The sequence below is a fragment of the Columba livia genome, chromosome 35 (assembly GCF_036013475.1).
Source record: "Columba livia isolate bColLiv1 breed racing homer chromosome 35, bColLiv1.pat.W.v2, whole genome shotgun sequence".
In the NCBI taxonomy this organism is placed as follows: Eukaryota; Metazoa; Chordata; class Aves; order Columbiformes; family Columbidae; genus Columba; species Columba livia.
The window spans coordinates 86,007-98,071 of NC_088636.1; the positions used below are offsets into that span (position 1 = coordinate 86,007).

The 12,065-nt window shown below is 66.9% G+C and overlaps 1 protein-coding gene and 1 long non-coding RNA gene across 2 annotated transcripts in view; both read left to right on the forward strand.

The window, feature by feature from the left end:
• The window catches only part of RNF40 (ring finger protein 40), a 75,510-nt gene that overhangs the window by 15,836 nt on the left and 47,609 nt on the right, over positions 1-12,065 (forward strand). Inside the window, exons 4-7 of the mRNA XM_065044264.1 lie at positions 414-587; positions 6,103-6,437; positions 6,790-6,844; positions 10,228-10,340. Coding sequence (XP_064900336.1) covers positions 414-587; positions 6,103-6,437; positions 6,790-6,844; positions 10,228-10,340 — 677 coding nt within the window. The remainder of the gene's footprint in view (positions 1-413; positions 588-6,102; positions 6,438-6,789; positions 6,845-10,227; positions 10,341-12,065) is intronic.
• On the forward strand, positions 3,694-5,008 carry LOC135576941 (uncharacterized). Its single transcript, XR_010468588.1, has 2 exons — positions 3,694-3,746; positions 4,688-5,008. It is a non-coding gene; the product is annotated as an uncharacterized LOC135576941 (long non-coding RNA).

A 12,065-nucleotide genomic window follows, 5' to 3' on the forward strand; every position in this document is an offset into this window, starting at 1 on the left:
AATGGCTAATTAAGGATAAATGAGCAGTCAATGAAGAGCTAATGAATGGCTAATGAACGACTAATTAATGGTCAATGATTGGCCAATGAATGATCAATGATTGGCCAATGAACGATCAATGATTGGCCAATGAACGATCAGTGATTGGCCAATGAACGATCAATGATTGGCTAATTAATGATAAATGAGCAATCAGTGAACGGCTAATTAATGATAAATGAGCATTCAATGAAGAGCTAATGGATGCCCAATTAATGACTAATTAACGGCCAACGAACCATCAATGAATGGTCAACGATTGGCCAATCAATGGCCAATGATTGACCAATGACTGATCAATAACTGACCAAGGAATGAGCAACGAATGATCAATTAATGCCTAATGAGCGGCTAATTAGCGCTTGTCTCCCCAGAGGCCCTTCCCCCGCGGGTGGGGGAGGGGTGGCCGGAAGCGGAGGAGCCGGCGGCGGGGGAGGGGCAGCGGCCCCGCTTGGCCTTCGCCCCCAAGGCCATCGCCCGCCTGCAGGGGGCGCTGGGGGCGGCGCAGCGCCGGGCCAACGCGCTGGGGACCCGCCTGGCGCAGAGGGGTGAGCGGGGACATTGGGGACAATGGGGACATTGGGGGCAATGGGGACATTGGGGACATTGGGGGCGATGGGGACAATGGGGGCGATGGGGGCAATGGGGACAATGGGGGTGATGGGGACATTGGGGGCAATGGGGGCGATGGGGACAATGGGGGCAATGGGGACATTGGGGACAATGGCGGTGATGGGGACATTGGGGGCAATGGGGACATTGGGGGCAATGGGGACATTGGGGATGATGGGGACATTGGGGGACATGGGGGCGATGGGGGCGATGGGGACATTGGGGACATTCGGGGCGATGGGGGCAATAGGGGCGATGGGGGCAATGGGGACGTTGGGGGTGATGGGGACAATGGGGGCGATGGGGACATTGGGGGCGATGGGGACATTGGGGGCGATGGGGACATTGGGGACAATGGGGGCGATGGGGACATTGGGGACAATGGGGACATTGGGGGCGATGGGGACATTGGGGACAATGGGGGCGATGGGGACATTGGGGACAATGGGGGGGGGGGCGGCGCAGCGCCGGGCCAACGCGCTGGGGACCCGCCTGGCGCAGAGGGGTGAGCGGGGACATTGGGGACAATGGGGACATTGGGGGCAATGGGGACATTGGGGGTGATGGGGACAATGGGGGCAATGGGGACATTGGGGGCAATGGGGACATGGGGGCGATGGGGACATTGGGGGCGATGGGGACATTGGGGGCAATGGGGACGATGGGGGCGATGGAGACATTGGGGGCAATGGGGACATTGGAGGCAATGGGGACATTGGGGACGATGGGGGCAATGGGGACATTGGGGGCGATGGGGACATTGGGGGCAATGGGGACAATGGGGGTGATGGGGACATTGGGGGCAATGGGGACATTGGGGGCAATGGGGGCGATGGGGACATTGGGGGCAATGGGGACAATGGGGGCGATGGGGACATTGGGGGCAATGGGGACATTGGGGGCGATGGGGACATTGGGGGCAATGGGGACATTGGGGGCAATGGGGACAATGGGGGTGATGGGGGCAATGGGGACAATGGGGGTGATGGGGGCAATGGGGACAATGGGGGTGATGGGGACATTGGGGGCAATGGGGGCGATGGGGGCGATGGGGACATTGGGGACAATGGGGGCGATGGGGACATTGGGGGCGATGGGGACATTGGGGGCGATGGGGAGATTGGGGACGATGGGGGCGATGGGGACATTGGGGGCGATGGGGACAATGGGGACAATGGGGATAATGGGGACAATGGGGGTGATGAGGACATTGGGGGCGATGGGGACATTGGGGGCAATGGGGGCGATGGGGACAATGGGGACATTGGGGACAATGGGGGCGATGGAGGCATTGGGGGCAATGGGGACAATGGGGACATTGGGGACATTGGGGGCGATGGGGACATTGGGGGCAATGGGGGCGTTGGGAACATTGGGGGCAATGGGGACAATGGGGATGATGGGGACAATGGGGGACATGGGGACATTGGGGACATTGGGGGTGATGGGGACATTGGGGGCAATGGGGACAATGGGGGCAATGGGGACGATGGGGGCGATGGGGGTGTTGGGGACATTGGGGGCAATGGGGACATTGGGGGCAATGGGGGCGATGGGGACATTGGGGGCGATGGGGACAATGGGGGCAATGGGGGCAATGGGGACAATGGGGACGATGGGGGCGATGGGGACATTGGGGGTGTTGGGGACATTGGGGGCAATGGGGGCGATGGGGACAATGGGGGCGATGGGGACATTGGGGGCAATGGGGGCGATGGGGACAATGGGGGCGATGGGGACATTGGGGGCAATGGGGGCAATGGGGGCGATGGGGGCAATGGGGGGGGGGGGGCGGCGCAGCGCCGGGCCAACGCGCTGGGGACCCGCCTGGCGCAGAGGGGTGAGCGGGGACATTGGGGACAATGGGGGCAATGGGGACATTGGGGGCGATGCGGACAATGGGGGCAATGGGGGCGATGGGGACATTGGGGGCGATGGGGACATTGGGGGCGATGGGGACATTGGGGGCAATGGGGACATTGGGGGCAATGGGGGCGATGGGGGCAATGGGGACATTGGGGGCAATGGGGGTGATGGGGACATTGGGGACGATGGGGGCGATGGGGGTGTTGGGGGCAACGGGGACAATGGGGGCAATGGGGACATTGGGGGCAATGGGGACAATGGGGGCGATGGGGACATTGGGGGCAATGGGGACAATGGGGGCGATGGGGACAATGGGGGCAATGGGGGCGATGGGGACATTGGGGGCAATGGGGACATTGGGGGCGATGGGGACATTGGGGGCAATGGGGGCGATGGGGACATTGGGGGCGATGGGGACATTGGGGGCAATGGGGACATTGGGGGCAATGGGGGCGATGGGGGCAATGGGGACATTGGGGGCGATGGGGGTGATGGGGACATTGGGGACGATGGGGGCGATGGGGGTGTTGGGGGCAACGGGGACAATGGGGGCAATGGGGACAATGGGGGCAATGGGGACATTGGGGGCAATGGGGACAATGGGGGCGATGGGGACATTGGGGGCAATGGGGACAATGGGGGCGATGGGGACAATGGGGGCAATGGGGGCGATGGGGACATTGGGGGCAATGGGGACATTGGGGGCGATGGGGACATTGGGGGCAATGGGGGCGATGGGGACATTGGGGGCAATGGGGACATTGGGGGCGATGGGGACATTGGGGGCAATGGGGGCGATGGGGACATTGGGGGCAATGGGGACATTGGGGGCGATGGGGACATTGGGGGCGATGGGGACAATGGGGGCGATGGGGACATTGGGGGCGATGGGGACATTGGGGGCAATGGGGACAATGGGGGCAATGGGGACATTGGGGGCAATGGGGACATTGGGGGCAATGGGGGCGATGGGGACATTGGGGGCAATGGGGGCGATGGGGGTGTTGGGGACAATGGGGACGTTGGGGGTGATGGGGACAACGGGGGCAATGGGGACATTGGGGATGATGGCGGCGATGGGGACAATGGGGGCAATGGGGACAATGGGGGTGATGGGGACATTGGGGGCAATGGGGGCGATGGGGACAATGGGGGCGATGGGGACAATGGGGGGGGGGGGGCGGCGCAGCGCCGGGCCAACGCGCTGGGGACCCGCCTGGCGCAGAGGGGTGAGGGGGGACATTGGGGACAATGGGGGCGATGGGGGCGATGGGGACAATGGGGGCGATGGGGACATTGGGGGCAATGGGGGCGATGGGGGCGATGGGGACATTGGGGACGATGGGGACATTGGGGACATTGGGGGCGATGGGGGCGATGGGGGCAATGGGGACATGGGGGCGATGGGGACATTGGGGGCAATGGGGACATGGGGGCGATGGGGACAATGGGGGCGATGGGGGCGATGGGGACAATGGGGACATTGGGGGCGATGGGGACATTGGGGGCGATGGGGACATTGGGGGCAATGGGGACAATGGGGGCGATGGGGACATTGGGGGCAATGGGGGCAATGGGGACAATGGGGACATTGGGGGCAATGGGGACATTGGGGGCAATGGGAACAATGGGGACATTGGGGGCGATGGGGACAATGCGGGTTATGGGGACAATGGGGGCAATGGGGACGTTGGGGGCAATGGGGGCAATGGGGACGTTGGGGGCAATAGGGGCGTTGGGGACAATGGGGGCGATGGGGACATTGGGGGCAATGGGGGCGATGGGGACATTGGGGGCGATGGGGACATTGGGGGCAATGGGGACGATGGGGGCGATGGGGACAATGGGGACATTGGGGGCAATGGGGGTGTTGGGGACATTGGGGGCAATGGGGACGTTGGGGACATTGGGGGCGTTGGGGACAATGGGGACATTGGGGATGATGGGGACAATGGGGACGATGGGGATGATGGGGGACAATGGGGACATTGGGGACGATGGGGGCAATGGGGGTGATGGGGACAATGGGGGCGATGGGGACATTGGGGACAATGGGGGCAATGGGGACAGTGGGGGACATGGGGACTATGGGGGGCACCTTTGGGAAAAGGGCCAGCAGCACCCCGGACGCCTGGGTCCCTTTTTGGGGGAATCTTCTGGGTCCTTTTAGGGCATCACCCAGATGCCTGGGTCACCCCCGGACGCCTGGGTCCCTCCTGAACTCCTGGGTCCCCTCCTGAACTCCTGGGTCCTCCCCAGACTCCTGGGTCCCTGGGATGCCTTGGTTCCCCCCCCCACTCCTGGGTCCCCCCGGACGCCTGGGTCCCCCCCAGACTCCTGGGTCCCCCCCGAATGCCTGGGGAGCTGCTGGAGACACCTGGGACCCCTCCCGAACTCCTGGGTCCCCCAAAGTCCTGGTTGTCCCCCCGGATGCCTGGGTCCCCCCGGACGCCTGGGTCCCCCCCCCGAACTCCTGGGTCCCCCAGACACCTGTGTCTCCCCCAGACTCCTGGATTCCCCGGACTCCTGGGTCCCCCATGAACTCCTGGGTCCCTTTGTCCCCTGGGTCCCCCTTTGTCCCCTGGGTCCCCCTTTGTCCCTTGGGTCCCCCCGGATGCCTGGGTCCCCCCGGATGCCTGGGTCCCCCCGAACGCCTGGGTCCCCCCCGAACGCCTGGGTCCCTTTGTCGCCTAGGTCCCCCCGGATGCCTGGGTCCCCCAGACACCTGAGTCCCCCCCCAGACTCCTGTGTCCCCCCTGAACTCCTGGGTCCCTTTGTCCCCTGGGTCCCCCCCTGAACTCCTGGGTCCCTTTGTCCCCTGGGTCCCTTTGTCCCCTGGGTCCCCCCGGACGCCTGGGTCCCCCCGAACGCCTGGGTCCCTTTGTCGCCTAGGTCCCCCCGGATGCCTGGGTCCCCCAGAACACACCTGAGTCCCCCCCCAGACTCCTGAGTCCCCCCTGAACTCCTGGGTCCCTTTGTCCCCTGGGTCCCTTTGTCCCCTGGGTCCCTTTGTCCCTTGGGTCCCCCGGACGCCTGGGTCCCCCCGAATGCCTGGGTCCCTTTGTCCCTGGTGTCCCCCCGGACGCCTGGGTCCCCCAGACACCTGAGTCCCCCCCAGACTCCTGGATCCCCCGGATGCCTGGGTCCCCCAGATTCCTGGGTCCCCCCTGAACTCCTGGGTCCCTTTGTCCCCTGGGTCTCCCTTTGTCCCCTGGGTCCCCCCGGACGCCTGGGTCCCCCCGAACGCCTGGGTCCCTTTGTCGCCTAGGTCCCCCCGGATGCCTGGGTCCCCCAGACACCTGAGTCCCCCCCCAGACTCCTGGGTCCCCCCTGAACTCCTGGGTCCCTTTGTCCCCTGGGTCCCCCTTTGTCCCTTGGGTCCCCCCGGACGCCTGGGTCCCCCCGAACGCCTGGGTCCCTTTGTCCCTGGGTTCCCCCCGGACGCCTGGGTCCCCCAGACACCTGGGTCCCCCTCAGACTCCTGGGTCCCCCCTGAACTCCTGGGTCCCTTTGTCCCCTGGGTCCCTTTGTCCCTTGGGTCCCCCCGGACGCCTGGGTCCCCCCGGACGCCTGGGTCCCTTGCAGCGGAGCTGTCCGGGGAGCCCCAGGCGCGCCTGCGGGAGCTACTGGAGACACCTGGGACCCCTCCCGAACTCCTGGGTCCCTTTGTCCCCTGGGTCCCATTGTCCCTTGGGTCCCCCGGGACGCCTGGGTCCCCCCGAACGCCTGGGTCCCTTTGTCCCTGGGGTCCCCCCGGACGCCTGGGTCCCCCTCAGACTCCTGGGTCCCCCCTGAACTCCTGGGTCCCTTTGTCCCTTGGGTCCCCCCCTGAACTCCTGGGTCCCTTTGTCCCCTGGGTCCCCCTTTGTCCCTTGGGTCCCCCCGGACGCCTGGGTCCCCCCGAACGCCTGGGTCCCTTTGTCGCCTAGGTCCCCCCGGATGCCTGGGTCCCCCAGACACCTGAGTCCCCCCCCAGACTCCTGGGTCCCCCCTGAACTCCTGGGTCCCTTTGTCCCCTGGGTCCCCCTTTGTCCCTTGGGTCCCCCCGGACGCCTGGGTCCCCCCGGATGCCTGGGTCCCCCTGAACGCCTGGGTCCCTTTGTCCCTGGGGTCCCCCCGAATGCCTGGGTCCCCCAGACACCTGAGTCCCCCCCCAGACTCCTGGGTCCCCCCTTTGTCCCCTGGGTCCCGTTGTCCCCTGGGTCCCTTTGTCCCTTGGGTTCCCCCGGACGCCTGGGTCCCCCCGAACGCCTGGGTCCCTTTGTCGCCTAGGTCCCCCCGGATGCCTGGGTCCCCCAGACACCTGAGTCCCCCCCCAGACTCCTGGGTACCCCCTGAACTCCTGGGTCCCTTTGTCCCCTGGGTCCCCCCCTGAACTCCTGGGTCCCTTTGTCCCCTGGGTCCCCCTTTGTCCCTTGGGTCCCCCCGGACGCCTGGGTCCCCCTGAACGCCTGGGTCCCTTTGTCGCCTAGGTCCCCCCGGATGCCTGGGTCCCCCAGACACCTGAGTCCCCCCTCAGACTCCTGGGTCCCCCCTTTGTCCCCTGGGTCCCGTTGTCCCTTGGGTCCCCCCGGATGCCTGGGTCCCCCCGAACGCCTGGGTCCCTTTGTCGCCTAGGTCCCCCCGGATGCCTGGGTCCCCCAGACACCTGAGTCCCCCCCCCAGACTCCTGAGTCCCCCCTGAACTCCTGGGTCCCTTTGTCCCCTGGGTGCCCCCGGACGCCTGGGTCCCCCCGGATGCCTGGGTCCCTTTCTCCCCTGGGTCCCTTTGTCCCTTGGGTCCCCCCGGACGCCTGGGTCCCCCCGAACGCCTGGGTCCCTTGCAGCAGAGCTGTCCGGGGAGCCCCACGCGCACCTACGGGAGCTGCTGGAGACACCTGGGACCCCTCCCGAACTCCTGGGTCCCTTTGTCCCCTGGGTCCCTTTGTCCCTTGGGTCCCCCCGGATGCCTGGGTCCCCCCGAACGCCTGGGTCCCTTTGTCGCCTAGGTCCCCCCGGATGCCTGGGTCCCCCAGACACCTGAGTCCCCCCCCAGACTCCTGGGTCCCCCCTGAACTCCTGGGTCCCTTTGTCCCCTGGGTCCCCCCCTTAACTCCTGGGTCCCTTTGTCCCTTGGGTCCCCCCGGACGCCTGGGTCCCCCCGAACGCCTGGGTCCCTTTGTCGCCTAGGTCCCCCCGGATGCCTGGGTCCCCCAGACACCTGAGTCCCCCCCCAGACTCCTGAGTCCCCCCTGAACTCCTGGGTCCCTTTGTCCCTTGGGTCCCCCCGGACGCCTGGGTCCCCCCGAACGCCTGGGTCCCTTTGTCCCTGGGGTCCCCCCGGACGCCTGGGTCCCCCAGACACCTGAGTCCCCCCCAGACTCCTGGATCCCCCGGATGCCTGGGTCCCCCAGATTCCTGGGTCCCCCCTGAACTCTTGGGTCCCTTTGTCCCCTGGGTCCCCCCGGACGCCTGGGTCCCTTTGTCGCCTAGGTCCCCCCGGATGCCTGGGTCCCCCAGACACCTGAGTCCCCCCCCAGACTCCTGGGTCCCCCCTGAACTCCTGGGTCCCTTTGTCCCTTGGGTCCCCCCCTGAACTCCTGGGTCCCTTTGTCCCCTGGGTCCCCCCGGACGCCTGGGTCCCCCCGAACGCCTGGGTCCCTTTGTCCCCTGGGTCCCCCAGACACCTGAGTCCCCCCCAGACTCCTGGGTCCCCCAGATTCCTGGGTCCCCCCTGAACTCCTGGGTCCCTTTGTCCCTTGGGTCCCCCCCTGAACTCCTGGGTCCCTTTGTCCCCTGGGTCCCCCCGAACGCCTGGGTCCCTTTGTCCCTGGGGTCCCCCCGGACGCCTGGGTCCCCCAGACACCTGAGTCCCCCCCAGACTCCTGGATCCCCCAGATGCCTGGGTCCCCCAGATTCCTGGGTCCCCCCTGAACTCCTGGGTCCCTTTGTCCCCTGGGTCCCTTTGTCCCCTGGGTCCCCCCGGACGCCTGGGTCCCCCCGAACGCCTGGGTCCCTTTGTCGCCTAGGTCCCCCCGGATGCCTGGGTCCCCCAGACACCTGAGTCCCCCCCCAGACTCCTGGGTCCCCCCTGAACTCCTGGGTCCCTTTGTCCCTTGGGTCCCCCCCTGAACTCCTGGGTCCCTTTGTCCCCTGGGTCCCCCCGGACGCCTGGGTCCCCCCGAACGCCTGGGTCCCTTTGTCCCTGGGGTCCCCCCGGATGCCTGGGTCCCCCAGACACCTGAGTCCCCCCCAGACTCCTGGGTCCCCCAGACTCCTGGGTACCCCCTGAACTCCTGGGTCCCTTTGTCCCCTGGGTCCCATTGTCCCTTGGGTCCCCCCGGACGCCTGGGTCCCCCCGAACGCCTGGGTCCCTTTGTCCCTGGGGTCCCCCCGGACGCCTGGGTCCCCCAGACACCTGGGTCCCCCTCAGACTCCTGGGTCCCCCCTGAACTCCTGGGTCCCTTTGTCCCTTGGGTCCCCCCCTGAACTCCTGGGTCCCTTTGTCCCCTGGGTCCCCCCGAACGCCTGGGTCCCTTTGTCGCCTAGGTCCCCCCGGATGCCTGGGTCCCCCCCAGACACCTGAGTCCCCCCCAGACTCCTGGGTCCCCCCTTTGTCCCCTGGGTCCCCCCTTTGTCCCCTGGGTCCCGTTGTCCCCTGGGTCCCCCCGGACGCCTGGGTCCCCCCGAACGCCTGGGTCCCTTGCAGCGGAGCTGTCCGGGGAGCCGCGCGCGCACCTGCGGGAGCTGCTGGAGACACCTGGGACCCCTCCCGAACTCCTGGGTCCCTTTGTCCCCTGGGTCCCCCCTTTGTCCCCTGGGTCCCTTTGTCCCCTGGGTCCCCCCGGACGCCTGGGTCCCCCCGGACGCCTGGGTCCCCCCGAACGCCTGGGTCCCTTGCAGCGGAGCTGTCCGGGGAGCCCCAGGCGCGCCTGCGGGAGCTACTGGAGACACCTGGGACCCCTCCCGAACTCCTGGGTCCCTTTGTCCCCTGGGTCCCTTTGTCCCTTGGGTCCCCCCGGGCGCCTGGGTCCCCCCGGACGCCTGGGTCCCTTTGTCCCTGGGGTCCCCCCGGACGCCTGGGTCCCCCAGACACCTGAGTCCCCCCCAGACTCCTGGGTCCCCCAGATTCCTGGGTCCCCCCTGAACTCCTGGGTCCCTTTGTCCCCTGGGTCCCCCCGGACGCCTGGGTCCCCCCGAACGCCTGGGTCCCTTGCAGCGGAGCTGTCCGGGGAGCCGCGCGCGCACCTGCGGGAGCTACTGGAGACACCTGGGACCCCTCCCGAACTCCTGGGTCCCTTTGTCCCCTGGGTCCCTTTGTCCCCTGGGTCCCCCCGGACGCCTGGGTCCCCCCGAACGCCTGGGTCCCTTTGTCGTCTGGGTCCCCCCGAATGCCTGGGTCCCCCAGACACCTGAGTCCCCCCCCAGACTCCTGGGTCCCCCCTTTGTCCCCTGGGTCCCCCCTTTGTCCCCTGGGTCCCGTTGTCCCCTGGGTCCCTTTGTCCCCTGGGTCCCCCCGGACGCCTGGGTCCCCCCGAACGCCTGGGTCCCTTGCAGCGGAGCTGTCTGGGGAGCCACGCGCGCGCCTGCGGGAGCTACTGGAGACACCTGGGACCCCTCCCGAACTCCTGGGTCCCTTTGTCCCCTGGGTCCCTTTGTCCCCTGGGTCCCCCCGGACGCCTGGGTCCCCCCGGACGCCTGGGTCCCCCCGAACGCCTGGGTCCCTTGCAGCGGAGCTGTCCGGGGAGCCGCGCGCGCGCCTGCGGGAGCTGCTGCGGGAGAACCGGCGCCTGCAGGAGCTGGAGCTGCAGCTGCACCAGAGACACCACCGGGTGGGCATGCAGGTACTGGGATGAACTGGGTTATACTGGGAGGGACTGGGGGGCACTGGGAGGGCCACTGGGGGACACTGGGAGGGGATTGGGGTACACTGGGAGGGACTGGGAGGGGATTGGGGGACACTGGGGGGGATTGGGAGGGGATTGGGGGATACTGGGAGGGACTGGGATGGACTGGGAGGGGATTGGGGGACACTGGGAGGGGATTGGGGGACACTGGGAGGGACTGGGAGGGGATTGGGGGACACTGGGAGGGGATTGGGAGGGACTGGGAGAGGATTGGGGGGGACTGGGATGTACTGGGAGGGGATTGGGGGACACTGGGAGGGACTGGGAGGGGATTGGGGGACACTGGGAGTGGATTGGGGGATACTGGGAGGGACTGGGATGGACTGGGAGGGGATTGGGGGATACTGGGAGGGACTGGGATGGACTGGGAGGGGATTGGGGGGCACTGGGGGGCACTGGGAGGGGATTGGGGGACACTGGGAGGGACTGGGAGGGGATTGGGGGACACTGGGATGGACTGGGAGAGGATTGGGGGACACTGGGGGGCACTGGGAGGGGATTGGGGGGGACTGGGGTATACTGGGAGGGCCACTGGGGGACACTGGGAGGGGATTGGGGGACACTGGGGTGATTGGGAGGGGATTGGGGGATACTGGGAGGGACTGGGATGGACTGGGAGGGGATTGGGGGACACTGGAGGGGATTGGGATGGGATTGGGGGACACTGGGAGGGACTGGGAAGGGATTGGGGGTCACTGGGGTGTACTGGGAGGGCCACTGGGGGGCACTGGGAGGGGATTGGGAGGGGATTGGGGGATACTGGGAGGGACTGGGATGGACTGGGAGGGGATTGGGGGACACTGGGGGGGATTGGGATGGGATTGGGGGACACTGGGAGGGACTGGGAAGGGATTGAGAGTGACTGGCAGGGGATTGGGGGGGACTGGGAGGGACTGGGAACATCCCCATTGTCCCCATTGTCCCCAATGTCCCCATTGTCCCCAATGTCCCCAATGTCCCCATCGCCCCCAATGTCCCCATCGCCCCCAATGTCCCCATCGCCCCCAATGTCCCCAATGTCCCCAATGTCCCCATTGTCCCCATTGCCCCCATTGTCCCCATCGCCCCCAATGTCCCCATCGTCCCCAATGTCCCCATTGCCCCCAATGTCCCCATTGCCCCCATTGCCCCCAATGTCCCCATTGCCCCCAATGTCCCCATTGTCCCCATCGCCCCCATTGTCCCCATCGCCCCCATTGTCCCCATCGCCCCCATCGTCCCCAATGTCCCCATCGTCCCCAATGTCCCCATCGTCCCCAATGTCCCCATTGCCCCCATTGCCCCCATTGCCCCCATCGCCCCCATCGTCCCCAGTGTCCCCAATGTCCCCATTGCCCCCAATGTCCCCATAGCCCCCAATGTCCCCATTGCCCCCAATGTCCCCATTGCCCCCAATGTCCCCATCGCCCCCAATGTCCCCATCGCCCCCAATGTCCCCATTGCCCCCATTGCCCCCATTGCCCCCATTGCCCCCATTGCCCCCATCGCCCCCATTGTCCCCATCGCCCCCATTGTCCCCATAGCCCCCATTGTCCCCATAGCCCCCAATGTCCCCATCATCCCCAATGTCCCCAATGTCCCCATTGTCCCCATCGCCCCCAATGTCCCCATCGCCCCCATCGCCCCCATTGTCCCCAATGTCCCCATTGCCCCCATTGCCTC